This window comes from Protopterus annectens, chromosome 7.part0 (assembly GCF_019279795.1).
Source record: "Protopterus annectens isolate FY-2018-M chromosome 7.part0, PAN1.0, whole genome shotgun sequence".
In the NCBI taxonomy this organism is placed as follows: Eukaryota; Metazoa; Chordata; order Ceratodontiformes; family Protopteridae; genus Protopterus; species Protopterus annectens.
The window spans coordinates 314,545,571-314,572,419 of NC_056739.1; the positions used below are offsets into that span (position 1 = coordinate 314,545,571).

The 26,849-nt window shown below is 37.7% G+C and overlaps 1 protein-coding gene across 1 annotated transcript in view; it reads left to right on the forward strand.

Annotated features, from left to right (window-relative positions):
* The window catches only part of RASSF5 (Ras association domain family member 5), a 757,171-nt gene that overhangs the window by 370,876 nt on the left and 359,446 nt on the right, over positions 1 to 26,849 (forward strand). Inside the window, exon 2 of the mRNA XM_044076858.1 lies at positions 6,593 to 6,714. Within this exon, the coding sequence (XP_043932793.1) occupies positions 6,593 to 6,714 (122 nt within the window). The remainder of the gene's footprint in view (positions 1 to 6,592; positions 6,715 to 26,849) is intronic.

Genomic DNA, 26,849 nt, shown 5'->3' on the forward strand with positions numbered 1-26,849 from the left:
ACCTGTAACAAAAAAAAATTCAACCCAGTAAACTTCCAAGCAGAGCTCAAAGCATGCAACTGGTCACCCCTAAAATGCCTGCCTCTTGACGAAGCAGTCTCTTTCTTTAACAATAACTTTCTGTAAATCCTCAATAACCATGCTCCCTCATGCACTGTCAGAACTAAAAACAAACCTGCTCCCTGACTCTCTAATGAGACTAAGCACAGCATTAGACTGAGAAATAAAATCTGGTCCAAATGGAGGAAAACAAAAAACCCAATAGATCACCTAAACTTTAGACAGCTTCGAAATGCCACAAAAAGATCTATAGTCCTCAGCAAAAAAAAACTACTACCTCAAAATCCAACAAACCCAACAGCAAAACCCACAAAAGTTCTGGTCAGGAATCAACAAACTGCTTCACCCAGGTCACTCCAAAACTCCTACCCCCTCTAAACTAACTCAAAGCCCTCCCAACCAAATTGCTGACACTTTTAATAAATTTCTCTCTGAAACCGTTCAGTCCCTAGCTAACACCTTACCACCTGTCACCACCACAGAATCTCCTCCACTGACCAATCTACCCCAAACTTTTCATCTCAAGCCCATTCCCACATCCCTCATTCACACTCTACTTCTTAAATTAAAACCATGCACACCATCAGCTGACCTCCTCCCAGCTGAATACCTTCAAATTGCAGCAGGAGTACTAGCCTACCCAATCTCCATCCTAATAAATAGAACCATTACTGAATCCTACATCCCTTCTCTCTGGAAAATCTCACAAATTATCCCCTTGCATAAGGGAGGTAACTCAAATGAACTCTCAAACTTCTGCCGAATAGCCCTCCTCTCACCCCTAGCAAAAGTTATGGAGAGATGTATTCACCGTCAACTACTCCATCATCTCCTTGAAAACAACCTATTAGTGGACTGCCAACATGGTTTCAGGCCTTTCCACAGTAGTACCACTGCACTCCTATCCTTTACTGACTGCATTAATAAAAATAGAAATAGTAACCTGCTCTCTTCAGCTCTCTTTATAGACCTCTCCAAAGCCTTTGATATGGTGAACCACCAATTACTAACTAATATACTCAAATCTCTTTCAGTTGATACTCAAGCAGTAAAATGGTTCCATTCATACCTTGAAAATAGACATCAAGCAGTGCTCTGGGAGAACAACTTATCCTCCCAGCTCCCAATCACTCTTGGAGTCCCGCAAGGATCTATTCTGGGTCCACTCCTGTTTAGTATTTTCATTAATGATCTGAAAACCTCCCTTCTCCAAACTACCTGCATACAATATGCCGATGATTCAACACTAATCTGTACTGCTTCCTCTCCAACTGAACTGAACTCCAAAACAAGACACAAACAGTATTCACCTTAGTGGAAAAATGGTTCCACCAATGGTGTCTCCTCTTGAACCCAAAAAAAACAAAACTACTACTGTTTACACCCCCACAGAAGACCCCTCCACTCAGTCTCTTACTTACATCTAATAATGGTACTGTAATCACTCCCAACACTACCACAAAACTCCTAGGTGTAACAATAGATAATAATCTCAACTTTGACACACACATTAACCTAACTACTAAATCTGTTAATAGAAAACTTGGTTTCCTTTATAGACTCAAACCATTTCTCACAGCCTCAGCCAAGATTACTATTGCTCAAACTCACCTGATTTCTACCCTTCTCTACGCCTCCCCCATTTACACAAACCTAACCAAAAGCAATTTAAATAAACTGGCAACTTCTTACAACAACATAGCCAGATTTGCCACGAGTGCCCCATTTAGAACCCACCACTACCAAAATCTAAAACTACTAGGTTAGCTAGAAATACAAAATCAGCTTCTCTTCCAGAAACTCACCTTTATCCACAAGATCTTACACCATCCCACTAATACGCCTATACTCAGTAACCTCCTTAATTCTTATAAAAACCTTCCAACCCTACGTTCCACAAATAGGTTACAGGTAGCCACCTTAAAATCTAAAAACAAATCAGGGGACTGTCTGTTTTCTAACTCAGTTGGTAAAATTTGTAACAAACTCCCAACTTTACTAACATCTACTACATCCACCCATCTTTACAGGAACCAATTAAGAACTTTCTTAAAATCCCAATGGCTTTGCCCATGCAACAAGCCCGACTGATATAATCTCCCCTTGCCTTTAGCCTTTTTTACTCCAAATCTTTTATCTTTTCTAAAAATATATATATTGCGCTCTCTTCATACCCATCACTGTGCTGGGTCAAGTTCCTCAACATAATATATTACCTGACTAATGCTTATATTTGTTTCTGCTAACTGTTGCTCCAAACGACTGAAACAAAAATCTTCCTGTTGTTACCCTAATGCTTACTGCTGCTGAAATAACAAATGTAGATGAATGTATAGTTATCAAAATGTTTTTATGAATATATAGCTATCTATTTGCTGTTTGTATTCTTTGTATAAACTGTTCTTTTCCCTGAGCTTTTCTCCTTGGGCCTATACTGAAAATGGACATATATCCAGTTAGACTAGCCCAGTCAACAAACGTAAAATAAATAAATAATATTGGTGAAGTATGTTCCAAAAGTCCAACTAAACTCAAAATACCCACCTACATATATTATATAAATCAGACCCGAAAATATAGTCCAAAGACAGATATAAGAGCAATGCCACATCCACCAAGACCCAAAAAATTATAGTCAATCCTATACTTAGTTTGGACAATAATGGCCCCTGCTTTCAAAGTAGTGTTATGTCAATCGACAGATAACTGTTATATAGAAAATAAACTAATGTGAAAGCAGTACCACGTCCAAATAGACCTTATAAGGAACTTGTTTGAGATAATTATATTGTTGGTCTGGACAACAGTGGCCCCTGCATCAGACTAAATATCATATCAATTGACATATAAAAATATCCCAATGTTAGGACAAAGTTAAGGTCTGACATAAAAATATATATGTGGGGAATAAATAATATGGACCAATAGTCATACAGTTGCAAATAATTACTCAAACGCTGCAGCTATGTCATTATTCAAATCCACTTAATAGCACCTGATAGTGCCAATAACTAGTTATTTGCTCGTATCCAAATCAACCACAAATTCAAGTATTGGCATCACTGGGTAACGATTATCTTACAAATTTAAATACTAGCAGCCACCAGATCAAGTTTATCATCACATGTAGAAACAGACAGAAAAAGTCACATTATTAACATCCTAATGTGATAGAAGTAATAACAGTCTGCAGCTAAACTGACATAGTGATGAACAATATATGCACAGTATATAACCTAAGTACTTAATTGAACATTAAGTATATATTAGCTCACCAAAAAATGTCTAAATAAATCGACCGTGAAATTATACACCGAAGAAATATATCCGATGACATTCAACACTGATCACATCAATTAGTAATGAGTCAGGCAACCTGGAAACCTATAGCTGCTACACAGGTCAAAAATTACTGTAATAATAAATATTAATACAGAAAAAAATGCTTCTTATTAGTCCAAGGTGTGCAATATAAAAAGCATGACCCATATAAATATATCCTGTATAGACAATATGATGAGTCCTTGTTATAATATTTTTTGTCCCTTGTTTATTTTTGCGACCAAATTGTTCAAATATTCAAGAAAACACAAAAATAGAAGGTAGTTGGTTGCAAAATGGAGCCAAAAACAGTGATTAGTCCCAAAGATATCTTCAGCGAAATGACCGGGCGTAAAATGAAACATGAAAGATAGTTCAAAATCAAAAAAATGTATTAACTCCCCAAGTGATGTTGACATCCTACAGAAAGGCCTCACTGAGACCAATGACTGGTGAGAGAACCATGGTTTTAAGCTCAAAGCCAAAAAAATGTGTTGTCATCCCCTCTGAGAAAAAACTGGTTCCCATGACTTACCACATCAATGGTAGTCCACTGAACACAGAAGGCATTATAAGAGATCTGGGAACAAACACAGGTTGAAAGCAACCTCTCTTTTGACCAAAACATTGCCACTGTGGTCAGAAAGTTCTTCTATGTGGCACATCTCATTACCAAGGGTCTTGCATCCAGGAAGAAAGAGGTCATTGTCTCCCTCTACTCTTTCCTCATTAGGCCAATCATCGAGTACAATGCCCCATCTGGCATGTACCTCACTATACACCTGCAACAACTGGAGAGGCCGCAAAAGTACCTCACAAAGAGGATCCTAGGCCTTAAACACTTGTCCTATATGGACAGACTCAAAAAACTCCCAACTATTCTCTGTCTCATATCACCTACTTAGAGGCTATCTCTGCTTGACTTACAAAGCCATGTCTGACCCAGCTCTGTTAGAAATACTACATCTAAAGAAATCCCAATCCGTCAGCACCATTTGCTTCAGAGACCTCTACCTCATTACCACAATCAACAGAACATGCTGGAGGGACAGGTTCATAACCCAGAGACTTCCCATGCTATGGAATAGACTTCCCATACATGTCAAACAGAACACCTCACTGTCCCTCTTCAAGAGAAATCTTGATGAGTAGATGGGAAATAGAAAATTCACCCCGGGGATCACTCCAGTGTCTCTACTCGATAGAGGCCCTGGGAACTAAGGTAGGGTGGCACGATGCCAGGGTGTTCCTATGGGCTAGGCTTGTAAAGGCTCCAGGGCCATGAACCTATGAACCTATATATACATATATATTATACAATATACATATATATTATACATACACACACACACACACACACACACATATATATATATATATATATATATATATATATATACAAACATGAATATAATGTATAATGAATGATATATGAATGTAACAAATGTTAGTGTTTTTTTTTCTGTCAATGTATATCTGTGCCTATGTCTTAAGTGATAATTTAATAAAGGTGTTAAAATATCACCCAAAGTTTACTGCTCATACACTTTTGTACAAAACTTAAAAGGACTTCAGCACAATAAATTACAAAAACACACAGAATCAGTATTTAAAAAAAATGGAATAGCGCATGACCAAAGTTAACTGATTCAAATCACTTACTTAAAGGAACAATATAAAAAGAGCACTAAGAATCAGGGTTATAGTATAAAATATTAAGAACTGTAAAAAGTATTTCACTTCATTTTAAACAGTATTGTTTTAATAGGTTTGCTGATTTTAATTTTAACATACCAATAATAATGATGGAATCATTCAATAATCTGGAAATCCTGTGACAAAGAAGTGATACAGGCTGGTCCATAGAAAGCCTAAAATCTGTTTCAGAATTTGTGGATTTTTTTTGTCTCTTAGCTGTAAAATTTAAAAGGGAAGTAAGAGGTGAGATAAATAAACATATCTGACCAAATTCTGTTCCCCTACACCAGCATCTCCAAATCCTGTTATCTACTCACCATCAAAATGCTACATATTGGAAAACAAAGCTGACTTCACTAGTTCTTCATATATTCAAATAATATTTTCTTTCTTTCTTCTGAAAATAGGTAGCTTTCTTACCTCTCTGCATTTCTTATCTATGTCATCTGAGTTCAGAAGATTAGAGCTATCTAATATTTTGGCAGCAAAATGTAAAAAAAAAAAAAAAATATATATATATATATATATATATATATATATATATATATATATATATATATATATATATATATATACTTAAAACTCACAAGCATGAGAAAAATATTTTTATATTGTAGGGTACACCATGTGGGAATATATCACTGAAATTCCCACCCCTCTAATTTATTAAATCTATGAGAGGTACATAGAGCACCCATTGGGTTAGTTGATTATGGCGTGAGTTTTCCCAACTCGAGAAATCCTTCCAAAAAGCTTTTTAATATAATTTTCATCCCTCTGCAAGGCTGACTATCAATTGTTCCTGTTGCTTTTTCTTTCCGTCTCCTTGATCTCCAGATTCATGAGGTCCGCTGTTCCCTTGGGCCTGATCAAATAATCTTGGCCAGAGGGAAGACCAAGGCATTGCTGTGTAATGCCATACTGCTGCCACAAAGACAACTGCTGGGTTTTGCCCTACCCATACCTCACATATAAGGTATGTAATTGTGCAACTATAGAATCTCACAGACTTCTGTCTGTGTGTGCACTTATTTTTAAAGTGAGTGCTAAACCCTGCCCAGATCTCATTGAACCCTCCACTCTTCCCAGGATAGGTGAACTTTTGAAATGCCACTCTTTTCCCATCCCACAGCCTGATTCCACAGATGCTAGAACTACTAACCTTGCACCCATGCTCCAGTCAGGATCCACCACTCTGTATCATGGAATTGAATCATTTTACATTTTTTTAAATTGATCTTCCTAGATATCATTGGAAACTGTAGATTCCCAGGTTTTACTTACAGCATTCTTTATTCCCTGCATGGAAATGTTATTACGGGTTTTTTCATACCACAACTGCTTAAAATCAAAGTGCTCTGTATATGTTGTGTATCCATATATCATACAACGTAGTAACTTTTACTATAATTTAATAATGACAATGTACTACTGCTGTTGCCAAGATTTGCAAAGAAATAACCCCATCTCCTTCCTAATTTATGTTGATTTTTTAATTGTTTCTCTTTTCTAGATTGCAAGTTCACATGTCATACAGAATGTAAAGAGTTGATCCAACTTGACTGCAGCCAGAAGGAGAGACCATCGGCGCCTACTACCTCTCCGGAGAGTACACTAGTGCGGGATGATTTCAAGGTAATAAGTAAAAGCTAAGAAACAGTTACTCTTTTCATTTTTTTGTCATTTACTTGCTGCTTTTTAGGATATCATGTTATGTTCTCACTACGTCAACAAGGTCACCCTAGGAGGCTGACAGGGAGCATGCCTAACAGAAGTACCAACAGCAAAATATTAGTATACTGATTGTAAAAAGAGTACAGTTCTGGTCTTGTTTTTCAGGCAGGCCATTGCTAAGACACACTGCATTCAGTGTTCAGAGCAAAATAGAACTTTCTTTCTTTCTCCTACTTCTAAAATAAAAAACACAACCTGCCACCACTAAACCATAAGAACCCAGCTCCTTTTACTGACTTATCATGAGGAACAGTAAGTCCTTCTGAAATATTAGACCAGATGCATATTTGGGAAATGGTCTGGTTGGATTTATAATGCAGTGACAGTCTTGTTTCCCCTCTTTATACCCACTGAAAGACTGTCAGATTAATACAGAGGACTGAGGCAATGAGCTGCTAATGATCTTTATCCTTGTACCTTTTGCCTTCTGTGTTTTGACTGGATTGGTGTTGCTCGGTTGTTAGCAAATAATTCAGATGATAACTTTGAAAAAAAATCTTTCTGAAAACACTTCTAGCAAATTTCAGAGTACATGTTTTTTTTTTAAGGGTAAACACCCAAAGTGGGTGGAAATCCCCCCCCCCCCCCGAGCTTAAACTGTACCTACTCCAGGGTTGCAGAACAGTGGAGAAAAGGGAAAACTGCACTCTGACTGAAAGTGCTTTAGGTGATATTTCTTTGCACAGCTAACATTTGGAGAGCCTGCTTTTCTATCAAATGACATGTCCAATGAGACTGAGGAAGTCACTTATCAATTTGTAGTTTGTTGTTGTGGCCAAAGCAGTGATTCAGAATGGCTCCATGTCAGATACAGCTGGGTTACAGAAGCACCATCAAACAGTATTTATGTATGGTTTTAGTACATCTCCATTGCAGTGTCCATGACATTTGAACACATATTCCTGCTTTGCATCTGAAAAGAGGCAGCTGTGCTTAGTGCATTTACCTGATTAAGAAAGAGAAACATGCACAGTAGGGTGAAATATACTTTGCCACCAACTGCTGTCATATCACAGAATGTTGGCTGATTTTTTCAGGCTCCGTACCACTTTGAGGAATCCCAGTATATTATGAAATGAGCTATCCCCAAATGTTTGATAATTTGTACCATCAGGTACATCCATTGTTATACTTCTTGCATAAGCACACATCATACCTCTCAATTTCATTGCACAAGAATTCTGGGAAAAATAAAAATACTTCTTCTTCTTTCGTCTTTTCCCGGTTAGGGGGTCACCACAGCAGATCACCTGTCCACACATGGGAAAAAATAAAAATAATTGGGGTAAAAGAGCCAAAATAGGGACCAGATTTTACATATTGCTACTGTAAACTTAGGAGGTTGCTGGAATAACATGTTTTGCACTAGCATAGATTTTTCTGTCGGATATGAAGTCTGAAACTCTTAATGACTGCCATTATTTAGTGACTGCAGTCCACAATGACTTGCCATAAAACTGCAGTATTTTTGAGGAATAGACTGAAAATATGATGCAAAAAATGTGGTATTCTGTGAAATTCTTAGCAGTGAGAAGTAGAGCGGTAGCATGAAGAAGTCATACTCCTGCAGCTCACCTTCTCAGTGGGCAGCTTCGCCAGTGTCAATTTCAGTATAAGCAATTTATCTTGTACAGGTTTAATCAGTTGCATTAACAGTATAAGCATACAGTGCAATCAGATAAAGCAGTCTAGAATAGGACAGTATTTACTGCAGTCTTCTAACAGGGAACAAGTACTGTTAATCTGCAGATGGTGGATAAAGGATAAGTAGTGGATGGAATACCCTATGAGTCCCAGCTTGTCTATCATTTAACATTCAAATGGAGATTCTGTTCCTTCTGTTGTATAACCAGTTTGAAGACTAGTTGTAGGAAAGCCTTTATTTCTCATAGCTTCTAATTCTAATTCATTTTATGCTGTTTAATTTTTCTTTATCATTTCTCATCTGGGTAAGTGGGCTGGCTCATGGACCCTTTTCAGCCATGACCCAGGCCAGAAGGCAGAGGCATGCAGATAGCTGTCTACAGAACTAAGGCACAATAGATTACAAAGAAGTAAAACCAAAATGCAAAAACTGAAAAGTAAAAATATGCAGTGTAGTATACATCATACAATACATATACAGTATAAATGACTAAATGCAGACTAAAAAGTAAGTGTACAAAATATCAACACCGAATATGCATAAATCACATACTTTTCATAATGAAATAATGTACCCTAATGCAGTAGTGGTGTCCATGTTTGTCATATGAATTATACTTTAGGAGAAATGTGAGATAGTGCTTAGTACATGCTTCAGAGGATGCTATACACAGATTGCTGTACGCCATTACAAGGCGATGTGGAACAGGTATGCTCTTGTAAAATAGAATCCTACTCTGAGGAAGCTACTGCTACTGCAAATGGAAATACATATAATACAGTATCAGTGTATATGGGAAAAAGAGGGACTGGCAAAATCATCATGCGGCTTGTTGGACTGCCGATTTCATGGTTCACAGCTCACGAACTAGAAAGAATCCTTGCTAGGACAGTGTAAGAAAAAAGTCTTTTAAAACTTTGTATTGGTGCAGATGGTGGGGTGCATGGGTCTGCAGTTGCCACAGGTAGTTGAAATGAGAAGTGCTACTTTGGAGATGAAGTAGCATACTAACTGGCTACAAGTAAAAGAACAGTGATATTCAAATTGCTGAAGATCTGGAAAAGTTTATTTATTTATTTTAGCCAATTTCTTCTTTCCTTCCTCTCTTGTTCTTTTGGCAGGACCTCCTTGAATATAAGGGTTGAGATATAAAACTTATGTAGTAACCACAAAGTAAGGTGGTAGTTATGGATGGCTGGTGATGATATTTGGAGTTCCCCTTTAATGATTTATTGTAATGTTCTGTAAGTTAGCACATGTAGTTTGTAAATACTATATGTGTAATATATATTCATCAAATAGCAATACAGCTACAAACAACATAGGATAGAACTCTGCACTGTTTGAAATGTGTACTAAGTTGTATGTTGTTTTATCATTACATCTGGGTACATGGAACATTTAGTTAACGAGTACATGGGTAAGTTACTGAAATAACTGCTACAGAATACTGTTATTAGTACAGCTTTTCTGAACTCCTAACTAAGAGCCAGATATACTTGCAACAAGGTATGTTAGTTCATTAGGTGATTAGTAATGTAGGTTTACTAGCTAATGCAGATGTTTTATTCATTGTGAGGGATTGAGAGGAGGCAGAAATCTGTGTTGAACGTAATACTGGAATGAGTTGGGGGTCAGGATGGGTGGATTAAGGTTGAAGAGGGTATGACAGGGGAAAGGTGATTAAAATATACTGTTTAGAATACAACTGTTTGACTTAGGGGCGTAAGGTGGGATTGATTACCAAATTATGTACATGAGCTGAAAACTTGACATAATAAAAAGTCCTTAGAGCAAAAAAATCTTGAAAGGAAGAGGGTCACTTAATGGGGAGCTGAGCTTTGGAGTGATAACTCTGATGGAAGACAAACAGTAGAGCATTAGTAGACACAGAGGAACTGGAAAATAAGGCTAAATAACTAAGTTACAATCAATGGCCGAATAACAGAAGAAATTAGGTGCCTCACATAGACAGAAGGGTGAATGGAGTAAATGGGTAGTTTTAGGGAAGAGAGTAAGATGAGAGGAACAGATGGCAATAGTAAATGAACAATGACAGCAGATAATATGTCAACTAAAAGATGCATTGGAAATGGGGCGATAACAAATGTAACTCTGAGCATAAAGGTTTTATACTGCTAACCTGCGCCATCCTAAACTAATCAGTCTCCATTTAGACATTTTTGCCTAATGGGTCTTAACTAATTAACCGCTTACTACAATTAATAATAAAATGGAGCCAGCTTGAAGTTGTTCATATAGTGCAATGTGAGCAGAAAGGCAGAAGGGAATGGGGGAAGGTAGTGTTTGAAGGAAGGCCATCAGTGTATAGGTGGATGGGGAGGGCAGTGTTTGAAGGAAGGCTGTCAGTGTATAGGCAGATGGGAATGGAGGACTGCAGTATTTGAAGGAAGGACGTCAGTTTATAGGCAGATAAGGATGGGGGAGGGCAGTGTTTGAAGGAAGGCTGTCAGTGTATAGGCAGATGGGAATGGAGGACTGCAGTATTTGAAGGAAGGCCATCAGTTTATAGGCAGATAAGGATGGGGGAGGGCAGTGTTTGAAGGAAGGCTATCAGTGTATAGGCAGATGCGGATGGGGAGGGCACTGTTTGAAGGAAGTTCGTCAGTGTATAGGCAGATGGGAATGGGCGAGGACAGCATTTGAAGGAAAGCCATCAGTCTATAGGCAGATGGGGATGGGGGAGGGCAGTGTTTGAAGGAAGGCTGTCAGTGTATAAGCAGATGGGGATGGGGGAGAGCGGTATTTGAAGGAAGGCCCTCAGTCTATAGGCAGATGGAGATGGGGAGAGCAGTATTTGAAGGAAGGCCTTCAGTGTATAGGCAGATGGGGATGAGAGAGGGCAGTGTTTGAAGGAAGGCCATCAGTCTATAGGCAGATGGGGGTGGGAAAGGGCTGCATTTGAAGGAAGGCCATCAGTATATAGGCAAATGGGGATAAAGCGCAGTGTTTGAAGGAAGGCTGTCAGTGTATAGACAGATGGGGATGGGGGAGGATAGCATTTGAAGGAAGGCTGTCAGTGTATAACCAGATGGGGATGGGGGAGGGTGGTGTTTGAAGGAAAGCCGTCGGTCTATAGGCAGATGGGGATGGGGAAGGGCAGTATTTGAAGTAAGGCTGTCAGTATATAGGCAGATAGGGATGGGATAGGGCAGTGCTTGAAGGAAGGCTGTCATTGTCTAAGCAGATGGGGATGGGGAGGACAGTGTTTGAAGGAAGGCTGTCAGTGTGTATGGGAAGCTGTATTTCAGGAATAGTGATATAAGTCTTGAGAGATGATGTGTATCAGGAATCAAGGAGTTAACAGGGAGAGGTATTAATATGAGGCAGTAGTAACTACCGATTACAGTACCAGAAGGATTAGATGGATTGGGTAGTGCAGAAGGAGAAAAAAAGTCCTGTATGAATTAAATTCATGTCTTGGTTGCCCTCTGATAGCAGAAGTCAGGTGCTACTGAGAGTAATAGAAATCAGTGGATAAATCTTTATGCTTTGACATAATCAAGTATGAATATTTTATAAAGAGAAGAAAAGGCAACCAGAAAGAGTTTGTTTGTCTCAAGACAGGAAACTTCAAGCTAAAATAAGTAAATTCAAAAGGAGTTTTAAGGATTGAGGTGTGGAGCAGTAATTTGGATTTTGTAGGGGTAGCATGAGAAGAAAACATAATGGTAGTTTAATGCTGATTAATGAAGTGATGGGGAAGATCCATCTATGGCAGAGAGTTCCTCTAGCAGTGTTGGGTGGGTCTGGCACCCAGGCAGCCACTGAAATTCAGACTGTGGACCACATTGGGTTTAAGGGAGTGGTATATCTTCTACATTATTGTATCTTCATAAAGTGCTTAGGCTTGCTAGGAATTGTTTTCCGATGGAAGCAAATGCATTTGTTGTATTTCTTGTATTTATTTATTTATTTATTTATTGACATTTGTTTACTCGGAAAGTCTGGCTGGGTAATAAATACCCATTTTCAGCACAGGCCTGGGGAGAAAAGCTCTAGAGAGTTAATAACATCAATTATACAATGACTGGCCATTAACATTAAAAAATCAAGCATACCAAATGGTCAGCCCAACCAGCATGACCGTTATAAGTCGAGCATATACCAATGGAAAGAAGTCCAGTTGCCCAGACTTTTTGCCATTACTATATGCTACTTTTTAAGTTTTCTTCACCATGAAAAAAAAAAAATAATAATAAAATCAGAAATCCAGACATTCTGAGGGTATGAGAGAGACAGCATGGAGAAAATACTAGGAAAATTACGTACATTATTCAGAACTAAAGAAATGTACCTGATGTTCCTTGTATTTTCTCCATTCTGTCTCTCTTGGACCTTTAAAGTCTCAGAATGTCTACCTTATTGAAAAAAAAGAAATGAGCAACAGAGATCTTACTTTCTCCATTGCTTCCTTTCCAAAGCACCAATGTACTGCATAAGCATGGGAACATACGTCTAATATGCATGTGTAGCACATCAAAAAAAGCAGCAGGGTATCCAAGGAAAGTGGAAGAACACCACGGAGCCGTCATACAAAGACATCATTTAAGAAAAGTAAGTAGCTTTTTTCTTGAATAATGTCATTCTATAATAGCAATAACTGACTCCTGGGTGTTGTATATCGAAGCTTTACCCATGGCTGGTTTTGTTTAATCACTCAAGCTTCGCCCTCGCAATTAAACCACACCAGCCATAGGTAAATTTTCAATATACCACACTGATGTCATTGGTTACTGCTATAATAAAACACTAGTACAAATGTAATTCAAAATCTGAACACTTAGATGTCAGAATCAAGTTATCTAGGCAATGTTAAGGTCAAGAAACACACTGCTGTCTTTCTTTGTAGATATAGAGGTAATGAGAACCATTCCATAGTCATTTCTACTGCTATTCAAACTGTTGGTGTTTGTGGGTTGTATGTGAGCCTTGACAGAACTTCACTTTCTCTGCACATAGTAATGGTCATACCTGTGACTTGAAGTGGATTCCTAATGGGAATTAGTGGCATGCTTTTTCAGTGTCCTTAGTGGTTGCAATAAGTGGTGTCCTTTAATATGTCTAACCATCAGAATTGACTCTAAAAGTCTCTGTGAAAAAACATAGTTATTTTACTTCAAAGACATGACTGCAAGGGCAGGAGAGACCTGATGTTTTTGTTGATCTTAATATATATTCATTTATTCATGTATTTATAATGTTTTAACTAGGGAAGGCATTGATCCACATAGACTGTATTCAGACTGAGCCCAAGTAGGTCAGTCTGCAGATACAGGCCTCATATTATATAAGCTGCTCCTTTCTCGTTGGAGTGTATAAAATGGGTTCTTAAAGCAAGGTCCAGTAGAATCCCTGTAAATACATTTTCATTTTATTGTATTTGAGATGAATAGAATCCTGCTGTTCTGAAAGCATTTAATGTTAGATCTCTGAAAAATGACTCCACATCAGTTAGTCAGACTACCAGGTAGTGCTGTAGCCCCAGCTGCCTCTTCAGGAAACATAGCTGGCTTGTGACTGATGAAGTCCTCCTTCTCCCCTTTTTCGGATCTGTAAGAGCTATATCATCAATCAAGCTTAAGCTGCCAAAATTCCAGACCAAACTCTTCCTTCGTCCAGTCAGGTCAGGCTAAGTAATAACTTTGTTCGCTTTTTTAGTTTAAACAAGGCCATATCTGACTATGGATAAATAATACCTTTCTTCCATTTCCATGGAGTAAATTAAAGTGTTCACTGAACATTTAAAAAGTATAAAGCAAATATTGTTGGCATTCACTGCATTATCTTACTCTCTGTCATCGTCTCTCATCTCTATGTCTCTCTGTGTGACTGTTATAAATATTACTTAGTTCTTTAATGTTTGTTAACTGGATGAATAACGTGATCCATTTTCAGCCACAACCTGGGGCAGAGCCTAAAAGAAAACAAAAAATCAGACAACATTAAGAATACAAAGACAAATGACAGGTATGAGAGCAGTTGTTTGAGGCCTAATTTACTGAAGATAGATTCCTGGATATTTTTAACAAAGAATTTCTGTGACAAGGGGATCTATAATAAAAACATTGCTTCTCCTTCAGTCAAGATGCAAAATATCATAACCAAAAACATGTAAAATGTAAAAGTATATTACCAGAATACTTTGTACAACAAAAGTACTGCAAAACACTAGTCTTTTTTGTAGAGCCATACACCCCCAAATGTAGGGGATCTGCCATCACACCCCTATGTATATATACTCCTATACTCCTATAAGGTCACACAAACTCAAAGATGAGTAAAACATTAAAAAAAAAAGAGAAACTCAAGTTCTCCCTTTTCTGAAAACCACATAATCTCAGACAAAGTACCGTACCACCTGGGGTAAAGCAGTGTCTGATATAAAAATGCTATTAAGTCATGGGTTGTACAGTACTTTGTACTATTACAGGCAGTAATAGTACTTTTCTGTGTGAACTGTTATACTGCAGTAACCTCTGTTAATACAAAGGATAGCAATGCTACATTTGAAATAGTTCGAACTGTAGCCTACTAACAGTAAAGAAGCCTGATGGAAGAATTCGCTGTGTTGCCATATCCTTACTTCAGTGTCTACCGAAATGGTAATTTTGAAGTTAAAACATAATAGTAGGGTGCATGGTAGACACAGTTCCCACATAGAGGTGAAGTAAAATAATTGTGTTGTGCTCTTCTAAACTTTGTTTTTCACCCATTTTCTCTGCCAAGACCTTTTACATTTACGACAGATTTCTTTGCTAGATGTTTATCAGTGAATCAGGTTTTAGACCACGGCCATACAAACAATAAAAAAAAACAAAAGAAAACTTTACAAAGAGAGAAGCTAGAAAGGCTGAAATGTTGTTCTTGCTAAATGTAGATACCTCTAGTAGTAAAACGTCAGCTAAGCTGATATTTAAAAGGGTAATTAAAAGCTGTAATTTTAGCAGTGTTAAGGTCTGGTATGTTCATGTGTAAATGAATATGATTCAAAGCCAGACAAGGGAGATTAGATGTTTGAGGAAGATTTAAACAAATGTAGGAGAAGCAGTTACATCTGACCTTTTCATTAAGGTGAAGTAGCAATTTCCTGTCAAAAGGGGTGGTTTCTTTAGCTTCACTTATTTCACTAAGAAGGTGATTACAGATTGACAGGCCTAAAGACCAGGCATCATCATCTGGTGTCAGGTTATTCTGTAGCAGAAGGTGGAGGCTTTGTTTCCAAAACAATGTAAGGAGCTAGGTTAATCTCTAACAATAGCCCTGTTTGCCAAAAAGAGCATTACTACTGCAAATGCTGTTTATAAAATGGCATAAAACAGTGAAATATGCTCTTTCAGACTTGGATAGCTGGCCATCCTTATTCAAAATTATGACAGGAATGCTCCTGTCTGGGGCAAGGAAAACAAACCATCATGCGCCTGGATGTCAATAGCTCTAGTCTTTACTAAGGAGGCACTGCAGAAAATGAGGAGGCCCAACTCAAGCTGTACCAAAGACTGTAGTTTCTATAGACTTCCTAGCTTCTAGGCCTACATTTCCTGCGAGTCTACAGCTAACAGTCATTTGTGTTTGGATATTTCTGTTCAGCTTTTCATGTTATCGTAGTTCCATTCAGAAACTGATGGTCCAGTACTGTTTCCCCTTATATTTTGCATTCAGTGTCTATGCTACAATTAATTTAGTATAGTGTGTGTGAAAGATGCCACAGAAATCTTGAGATCAGTGTTCTGAAGCCAGGCTATCCACAGTGTCATTTTATTCTTCTAGCTAAATATATTTTTTTCAGGATATTTTTATTAAAGGACTCTGCTTGCCAAATATAATACCACACCGTATTACAATGATTAATGTTCAATTATTTTAGCTCAAAAAGAGAGCTTTTTTTCCTAAATTCACAGCACTTAAAATGCAGCCCAGTTTTCTTTTTACTAAAGTGGATGACAAGTGCTTGCAAAATGTGTTTTAGTTTTGCTGATAGACAGTACTTGATTGCAAATTAAACTGTTTTTTTTTTTTAATGCAGTCCTTGCTTGTTTTAGTTCAAATGTTTGAATTAATTTTTCCTTGATTTTTTTACTGTTTTTAAAGTCTGAAATCAGGTAATAATAGTACTTATTCCAAACATTCCATGTGGACTGTTATACTGCAGCAGCCTGTTAATGCAGATGGATTAATTAATCTATAGAACACGTTGGGAGAAAGCATGTGGACTTACTGTCAGAAGTGTGAAATTTGATAATGTGAATCCTAATGTTTTAAATTTAAATACAGTTCTGATTAATAAAGAAATGACATTATAAAACTTAGTGTGATACATTTAAAGTGTTTTGCAGGGGTAAGCTACCTGCATTCCCTAACACGTGGAGCTCTTTCCACCCACCTTTACTTCTTATTTAGTCTAACTCTTAGATCTCCCCGTGATTTTTATGCAACTTCCTATGCATTTGTATCCTTAGTTATATCACAGTACTGCTGTTATCTCCTTTTGATTTTTGACTTGTTAACTTAGTGACTACTGTAAGTCTTATTAAATTACTGTTTATTTTATGTTACATAAAATTGCTTTTACTATTTGAAGCTTTTCTCCCCGGGCCTCCACTGAAAAAGGGCTATAGCTCAGTAAGACATTCCTGGTCAACAAATGTAAAATAAATAAATTAATTAAATAAATCCATCTACCTCAGAGAAGAGGGAATTCTCTACAGTACAGAAATTTCTAACTTGGTCTGTATTGCCCTCCTAATTACAATTACATTTTCAATGTTCTAAGTACTGCATTTTCACTACTTGAAATTTAAATGGGAACCCAAGGAATGTAATATACAAATCCAGAGTATATTTCTGAGGTTTTTTTAATGTGTTTATGAACTTTCTTAAAATTATTTTAAGTGTTCATGAAGGCCATGCTTCAGTTAAGGTTAGAGATTGCCTATGCATCTTCTAATGTGGGCATGGAGCAGCACATATTAAAAATACCACATGTGCCTGTCTTATATCTCATCACAGAAATGTTGGCTGCAACAGCTGCAGAAAACATTATATGTCAGAGATGGTCATCCTGGGGACAGGAGAAGTAGTTGTGGCATCAACTAGCAGTGGTACTACATGTCACTGTGGGACTGAATCGCATATAAAAAGGACTGATGTACCTCAGTGGGAACTCACTACAGAAATTAATGGTATACATTACATGTGCAGTGACTAGTACCTCCCCTAATGTACATATCCCAGTGATCTAGACAAGCTAGTATTTCTGTGGTTGCACTCTAGTCATTATCTGAAGAATACTGGACAGCATTGATTTGCCCCAGAACCCCCTGACAGTACATGACTTTGGAATTACTGTTTTGGTTCTGTGGTGGTGTTGTTTTTCTTTCTGCTTTTCCCGGTTAGGGGTTGCCATAGTGGAACTCCGGTCCGCTAATGATTGGCAGTTGATTTTTATGGTGCCGAGGTGCCAGCTCGATGCCCAACCTTCAACAAAGGCACGCCCATTCACGTATGTCTTTCAAACGCTACTCGACCGCGGGGAGGACATGGATGAAATCCTGAATATGGTCAGCTGATGTACATTGGTCATTCACCATTCTTCTCCTATGGGTGCTGGTTAAAGAAGGAGGAGAGTGGCGAGGTGTGGCCTGTTCACTTCTCCTGTGCAGGAAGGGGTGGTGGCATGTGTCCATGAACACATACTCCACCGACAATCCCTGCTGGACGCTGGAGATGGACAGAGCTTTCTGCTTCCAAGAAGGTAGAGGGAGGTGAGGCTGTGGGTGCAGGGTAACTCATGAAAGTGGATAGTACATCAGCACACCTCCCTAATGCATGCTCAGCCATTGAACCCATATCGGTATGTGCAGAAATCCTCTGTCCAGTTCTGTGGCTTAGAGAGATTAAATCATCTGATGGCTGCCTGCATAATGGCTGTGTCATGTCTAGCCCTTCAGTTCAGGAACAAATTGGTAGTGCTACAGAGACTGGCCAATAAACAGTCAGTTGTCAGGGGAGGGGCAAAAATATGTAAAAACTATGAATTTGGGATCACTGTGGCACCAAAGTTCAACAAATACTCAGTGCAATTCATTACTGTCATCTTGGGTTATCACTGTATTCTAACAATGTGATGCACAGATAAGCCACAAATCATCATTGTCTGTGTGTGTGTGTGTGTGTGTGTGTGTGTGTGTGTGTGTGTGTGTGTGTGTGTGTGTGTGTGTGTGTGTGTGTGTGTGTGTGTGTGTGTGTGTGTGTGTGTGTGTGTGTGTGTGTATGTTGAGGCACAACTGTGCTTTTTACTTTATATGCATTATATCACTGGACAGCTTTATAATTTTTGCTGGTCAGCAGACCATAAAAAAGAACAAACATGTTTAACTACTCTTACTAACATAATGCTGATATTACTGCAGCCTTTGCCTTGTCTGATTCACTTAGAGAGCAGAAGAATAACTAAAAACCATGTCCTTCTCTTATGTACTCTCAGTATGACATAGATTTTGAGGAACTGTTTACATGCAGACTCCAGCAGTTGAGAAAGGTTATAGCTGCTAACTTTTAACAAGGGCAATGAGTTAGCATAGCATTTACCAAAGATGTTAAGTGAGCATCTGAGAGGACTAAAGCAGCTTGTTGGCACAGAAGTAAATTCCTTGACTGTAATGTTAATGACCTGGGTTCAAATATCAAGACTTATTACTAGATGAATCAGTTCCCGAGATGAGGTGAAGCAACAAGAAGACATTTGTTCCATTTTGGGGGGCAGGGTTGGCTATACCACTGTCTTCTTATCTTATCCCCTCATTGTAGAATGAGGAACCAGCAGGTGCATCCTAGTGCAACCATGTACACGATCACTGTCCTAAAACAAAGGCATGCATTTGATTGCATATGCATAGAAGTTGCTGAAGTGAAACATTGCATACTGTGGTGCATGGAACATTACAGCATATGTGAAAAGTCCACAAGTAGCCACAGAAAAGATTGTTTTAGCCTCTCCTAAGCTGCAGACATTTCTGTCCCATTACAGTCTGTGTATAGGAGACTCTACAGGGTATAATAATATAACTGTAAATGTACAAAATACACAGACACATAGGCATAGTGACAGCTGTATTTGTAAATCTTTGGCTTCAACTAATGTGTATTAACCCACTGTTATGAATAAAAGGAAATAAGGAAAAAAAAGTGACTAGGGGATTGGGCCATGACTTATCTTAACGGAAATGTGATCGGCTTAACTTTGAGCTGCTGATACATAAAGTAGGCCACACCACAATGCAGAGAAGTGGAACAAGGCAAACAACATTGAGCATTTAAATAAAAATGCATTATTTTAAAAAGGTGCAGTGTATTATACTTTCAAAAGTAGGTGTGTGGCAGCCTGTGAAAAATGGACTACAGTAACACTTGACACGTTTATTTCTAAAACAGTTACAAGTAGTAAAAAAGTAAGAACGGTCTTTTTTAATTAACACAGATTATGTTTTGACATGAAGTATCAAAGGACTTCTAATGGTTAATAACAGAGGGATTTTTTTCTGTATTTATGCAAAGGTTGAAACAAATGTAGTAAACTCTGTCACGTGTTTTACAGATGGACTTCAAAATGAATACGAGAACTTGTAGATTTCAGTTTCTCTACAGCCTTAACTTTATTTATTTGTTGCATTCAGATAAAGTAATTTTCAGTTACCAAGCAATTAAGATACCTGAACATACCTCTCAACCTTTTAGATCAAGAAATCTGGGCAAAGCCATCAATAATGGGGGGACAAAGGTCCAAAAATAGGGGTACTTTTTATATATTGCTCTTACAAACTTAGAAAATTAATTGAATAATAGGTTTTGCATTAGAATGAATTTTCTGAAAGATAAATAGTCTGAAACTCAAATGTCTGTCATTACTTTATGACTTTAACTCTCAATGATTTGCCAGAAAACCACTATTTTATGTGAAATGAACCAATAATATCTGTACAATTAAGAGGTATGTAACCTGAATGTTTTTTTTTTTTTTTTTTGCCAGTATGTTGCAAACTCCATGACAGTTTGAATGAAAAAACTGATGCAGAACTCAGAGCTGAAGCTTAAACCCTGAGGGTCTTGTGGAGTTACACACCTTTATACTGACATGGTGTTTGTATTTTTCTCAAAAGTATAATAATTCCAAGATGTCGTATTAGGTACAGCATTGACAAGCCCTTTAATCAAAGAGATTTCGGTACCGAAAAAAGACAAGAAAAACATATTTCTAAAACAGTTACAAGTAGTAAAAAAGTAAGAACGGTCTTTTTTAATTAACACAGATTATGTTTTGACATGAAGTATCAAAGGACTTCTAATGGTTAATAACAGAGGGATTTTTTTCTGTATTTATGCAAAGGTTGAAACAAATGTAGTAAACTCTGTCACGTGTTTTACAGATGGACTTCAAAATGAATACGAGAACTTGTAGATTTCAGTTTCTCTACAGCCTTAACTTTATTTATTTGTTGCATTCAGATAAAGTAATTTTCAGTTACCAAGCAATTAAGATACCTGAACATACCTCTCAACCTTTTAGATCAAGAAATCTGGGCAAAGCCATCAATAATGGGGGGACAAAGGTCCAAAAATAGGGGTACTTTTTATATATTGCTCTTACAAACTTAGAAAATTAATTGAATAATAGGTTTTGCATTAGAATGAATTTTCTGAAAGATAAATAGTCTGAAACTCAAATGTCTGTCATTACTTTATGACTTTAACTCTCAATGATTTGCCAGAAAACCACTATTTTATGTGAAATGAACCAATAATATCTGTACAATTAAGAGGTATGTAACCTGAATGTTTTTTTTTTTTTTTTTTTGCCAGTATGTTGCAAACTCCATGACAGTTTGAATGAAAAAACTGATGCAGAACTCAGAGCTGAAGCTTAAACCCTGAGGGTCTTGTGGAGTTACACACCTTTATACTGACATGGTGTTTGTATTTTTCTCAAAAGTATAATAATTCCAAGATGTCGTATTAGGTACAGCATTGACAAGCCCTTTAATCAAAGAGATTTCGGTACCGAAAAAAGACAAGAAAAACATATGCCGTGAGCCAAAATGCAATATCACTGAATGATGTAAACAGCAAAGTAGCCAAACTGATATGTAGTAGGACAGTGGTGAATGATATTAGAGGGAAAACAGGAATAACCACATTAACAACAAAATGGACATCACTGCCACAAAATGAAGAGAAATGTGTACACTGAAGTCTGGCTATGATGAAACTGGCCACCGGTCTTCAGAAACGATCTTGCCTCCCTCGTCTGTCACACCCTGATATGCACATTCTATAGGTGCAATAACCAGTCCTTGATTTCCAGATGCTGTTTTTATCTCAGATTTTTACCACTACACATATGGGCCTTTTCCACTTCTTACCCTTCATATTCTCCACAAATATGCAAATTATCTTTGATGCCAACACACAAGCATCTATGTGTCTTTGTACAAGCACTTTGTCATTCAGTCACTGGCATTTGATGTCAGTTATTTATGTACCCTCCAACTAGCTTCAACCAGGCTTACAACCAGTTATTGCTCTGGAAGTCTTTCAAGTAAAATGCTTTTGAGTTTTAAAAACATTCCAATGATAGTGAGCACTTTTGAAGTCCTTCTAAAGTTATTTTTTGCATACAATTAACACTGACCTCTGAAATTAGCAATCTTCCTCTTCTCTAGGTCTATTCTACTAATTAAAAATTTCTACTCTGCTTTAAATCACTTTGCATTTGTGGTCTGCATGTACAGCTGGCACCTGATATATGCATACCAGCCCCCTTCCATACTCCAACATAGACACAAGTAAGTTTGGTGTCTTGTGCCAAAGAAAATTACAGACATCTGTTTTTAAAGTGCTAATGAAAATGTCTAAAACTATAAAATAGTTGGCAGGTGTCATGAATGATGAAAGAACATTGCTTCTGCTCCACATGTTTGCAGATTTTACCAATAGATACAAGGGATATAAAACTTAATGATGACTTTTCTGTATCAAGATGACTGGTTTATCTACTGATACAAGGTGAGCCCTCCTGATTTCACAATACAGTGTCTCTTCCAAAATCTAAATCATATGCAGAATCAGTAGAAAAAGGAAATTTACTTCTAAAATTATTTCATAGTCTTCTTCTTACATTGATAGCACATCTGCTGCCAGGTATAAGCCATTCCAGGTATTTCAGATGCAGGTTTTGTTCCCATCCCTTTCCTTAAGTGGTACTGCCAGAGGCAGTACTGTTAACCAAAGCTATGAGATGGAAGCTTCCATCATCACATCACACGCTGATGGAAGCTTCCATCATCACACCACACGCTGATGGAAGCTTCCATCATCACACCACATGCTGATGGAAGCTTCCATCATCACACCACACGCTGTCAGGTGCTTCATTGTATCTCCCTGACTTCCATGTCCATTCTTTTCGATGTGATACCTCAGAGCCATTCCATCTGCAGATCCATTTGGCAGAGGAGGATAAGAGTGATTCCTTCTTCCATGTAGAAACAAAGGTGCCTATCCCTTTGGGGGCAGACAGGAGGACATTTCCTTGTAAGGTACTTTCTAAACCACTGCAGACCATGAACCGGAATATGATTGCCAGGAAGCAATACCTTGAACACAGTTTATGAATTATCTGCTTCAGTGGGATTGGCTATCCTCTAGAGATTTGACGGTTACCTCTTCCTGTTCAAGAAGTATTAATTCTCACTAAATTTTTTTGAGGTCTTCCCTTCATCATCTGTATTTTTTGACAACAATGACATTTGATCTTGTCATAATTCCTAAGGTAATACAAATGCACATCTTTCATTTCATGCTTTCAAATATCAGTATAGTAAAATCCCATTTAATCAATAGCCAACATCATTTGATGGCTCCATACCATTTTAATAAAAGTTCTTGCCTTCAAAAGTGAGTCAAGAGAAAGCATCAAGGATAGCTAGCTTTTTCTCTGTTTTAGAAAGCCTCCAAACACTGTCCCACGCATGGAGCCTCCTCCTGCAAACCAGACCAAAGCTATTCAGCTCAAAGATAGCAGCACCTCTAAGAAAGGGGACCCGTCATGTGAAAATATCATGTGATAAAATTGTATTTTGGACAGATGCTATTATTAAAACACTTGGTCTTCATATATCCCATATGATGCATCTCTTTTCTTCAACACAAATTTCAGCTTCAGCCTGCAAGCCTTTCTGCCTCATGTAATTAAAAAAGATACATGTGTGAGTATTATCTGCTTGATTACGTACACTCCAAAATGTTGCTTGAAAATGGATATTTGATCAAGATATCCTCCTAGTAAACACAAACAAAATAAGTAAGCAAATAAAATATCTGTCAGACTGTGCACATTATTAAAGACTGTACGCTAGAGTCAGATAGACTTCCTATAAAAGCATCTTTTACTCTTAACTGCAAGAGATAAAAGTACAAACTTCAGGATGAGGTTTGCCTAAAAATAGCAAGCAACTGCAAAAATATAAGTTATTTGATTAAGCGTATGCTAGTTTCCTGGGCAATGATATAGAACTGGAGAGGATGTTAGTCTCACTGAAAGTGCTCACCTTTGGCAACTGCAGACAAAAAAGGTACTTTGTGCAGATGTTTCAAAGACAGCGTAGAGTGTTTGGTAATAGAAATTTCCTGCTTATAAACATTATGGAGGAATAATCTGTTTTTCTGGCCTTATAGGTCTTTATTCATGCCGTACAAAGTAAGAATATGGCAGTCGGAATAGACACAATGCTTTGTCTGCATCCACTATGACCAAAGTGGAACTACTCAAATAGCAAAAGAATAAGATTCTTTCACCTAAACCACACTTTGCTGACTCTCAAATAGTTGATAAAAATGTCCACATCTAACAGAAAAGGTAAAATAAACTACAAAAAACAAACAAACAACAATACAGGACAACAAAAGAAATATGCACACACATGTAAAAATGCAAAGCTCAAAAGATTTCTCACTTATCCACATATCTGTCAACTTCTTAAAAATGAAAATAGCAACACACTTTACAAATCAGAGCAGAGGTCTCAAAAGAAGAGCGCTCATCACTTCCAAAGTTACAGACAAAAAATATGAATGTCTCAACTGTAAGACCATAACAAGCAGCTTTATACAAACCCTTGCCACAGTTAATCTCAAAAAAACTAGAAAATAAATTTATTTAAGAAGCCACTGTACCAGCTACAACTGTGTAAATTAATTCCAGTACCTGCATTTGTCCTGATAGGCATTTCTAGTGCATAATGTGAACAGTACCAGCTTCAAGCTGCACTGTGCTGTTTGATCATTTTTTACTTACACTCAAACCAACAGCACAATGCAGCTAGAAAAATGGGCCAACATCATAGGCAGCTAGAAGCCCATTCCTGGACAGAGGTGTGCTTTAAGCAGCAAATGTGTCAGATGCTAGACTGATAATAAGTGTCTGCATGTCTGTTTGTTTTGAGTGTGCTCAGCAGGGTGTGTGTGTGTGTGTGTGTGTGTGTGTGTGTGTGTGTGTGTGTGTGTGTGTGTGTGTGTGTGTGTGTGTGTGTGTGTGTGTGTGTGTGTGTGTGTGTGTGTGTGTGTGTGTGAGATTTTTTCGTAAATGTCTGTCTAGCTGTATGGGTTTCCGAGTGCATTGACAGCTAAGGTGAGGGAGGGAGTGCAGTGTGAAATCACCAAACAGTGGGTTAAAGAACTTTTTCCCCTTTCCTCTCTGTTGTGTGATTTCAGAGTTGGTATATACAGAGCTGCAGAACTGGATCATGGTCAAATGGGGTTCTGGGCAGGGTAATGAATAGGGGACCCCTCACAAACACAGAGAACCCCATGCTCAGTAGCCCCTCACAGCCATTCCAGCATCCCATTACTTAACTATTTCTCCCCAGTTACCATAAACACTGTTCAAACTTGTCAGTGTGCATACTATTTTCTCAACAATGATTACAGATATTTGGATTTAATTTAAAACTTTTATTTCATATTTTATTACACAAACACTGATAGACATTTGCTAAACAAAACAATACAGTCTCACAAAGAAAACAAACAGCTTGAACAATAAACTTCTCTGCCATTGAAACTCATGTTCACTGAAATGATATTGCAACCCACATTCAAAGAAAATGCATCTCGCCAGTGGTGGATTAAGTTTACCTTCGGGCTGTTTTCAAACCATAGGCCCTTTGCACACATTTTTAGGACCATGCATACATCATGCCTCTCAACCTCTTAGAGCAAGAGATTTGGGCAAAGCTTAAACTTTTTGTTGTTGTGTCTTTCGGCTTTTCCCGGTTAGTAATGATTTGCAGTAGATTTTTACGTGCTGAGTTGCCAGCTCTTACGCACAACCTTCAACGAAGGTACGCCCATTCACGCATGTCTCCACACAGAAGACACTATAGCAGAGAATCGAACAGGACAACGTCTTACTGTGAGGCGACAATGCTACCGCAGCACCACCACCGCAGTTGGGGGGGAGGATACAAAAATAGAAACAGATTTTAAATATTGCTATTATAAATTTAGAAAGCTGCTACAATAACAGGCTTTATGTTAGACTTAATATCCTTCAGAAAATGCATCCTGAAAGTCAAAGGTATGTCACTAGTTAGTGACGTCAAACCTCAGTGATTTGACAGAAAGCCACATATAGAAAGCCACATATTTTATGAGGAACACACAAACAATATGAAGCAAAAATCTGGACATTCTGCAAAACTCTGAAAGTTGAGAGGTATGGCATACATCCATGTGTTATTTGATTCACCTTTCTGATTGCATTAAATTATATCCCTTGTATAATATAGCACCACTTGTTAGAGAGTGTTTTACATTTGTAATTTTGAACACTTTCAAGTAAGCAAAAACATATGAACCAATACTGACAAAACTGCCAATTTCAGAACATTTAAACCAAAAATGGAGTCTCAAACGTCTGTCATTACAATCCACCAATATCATTTAACATGTACCATCATTAAATAAGTAAAAATAATCTGAATAATTCCACATTAAAGAGATCTGTAACTAATGAAGATGAAAGAGAATACAATCAGGAATGCAGCACTCCCATCCTTCCTTAAAGTACTCCACAGTATCAGCATTCCATCTACATGGTGTGGGAGTAGAACCCACAGCCTTCTGCACCAAAGGCAAGTATACTACATGTTGTGCTACTAACACCACTTGAAAGTCTATAGAACAAACAGTAATGGCCATTTGTTAAACAAAACAGTTGCACAGTGAAAACAGACTTAGCAGGAGCAGCATTAAACTTATCTTCTCTTTCAGCTTACCTCACAAATGCACTGAAACTCATACTCTTTGAGCGGTT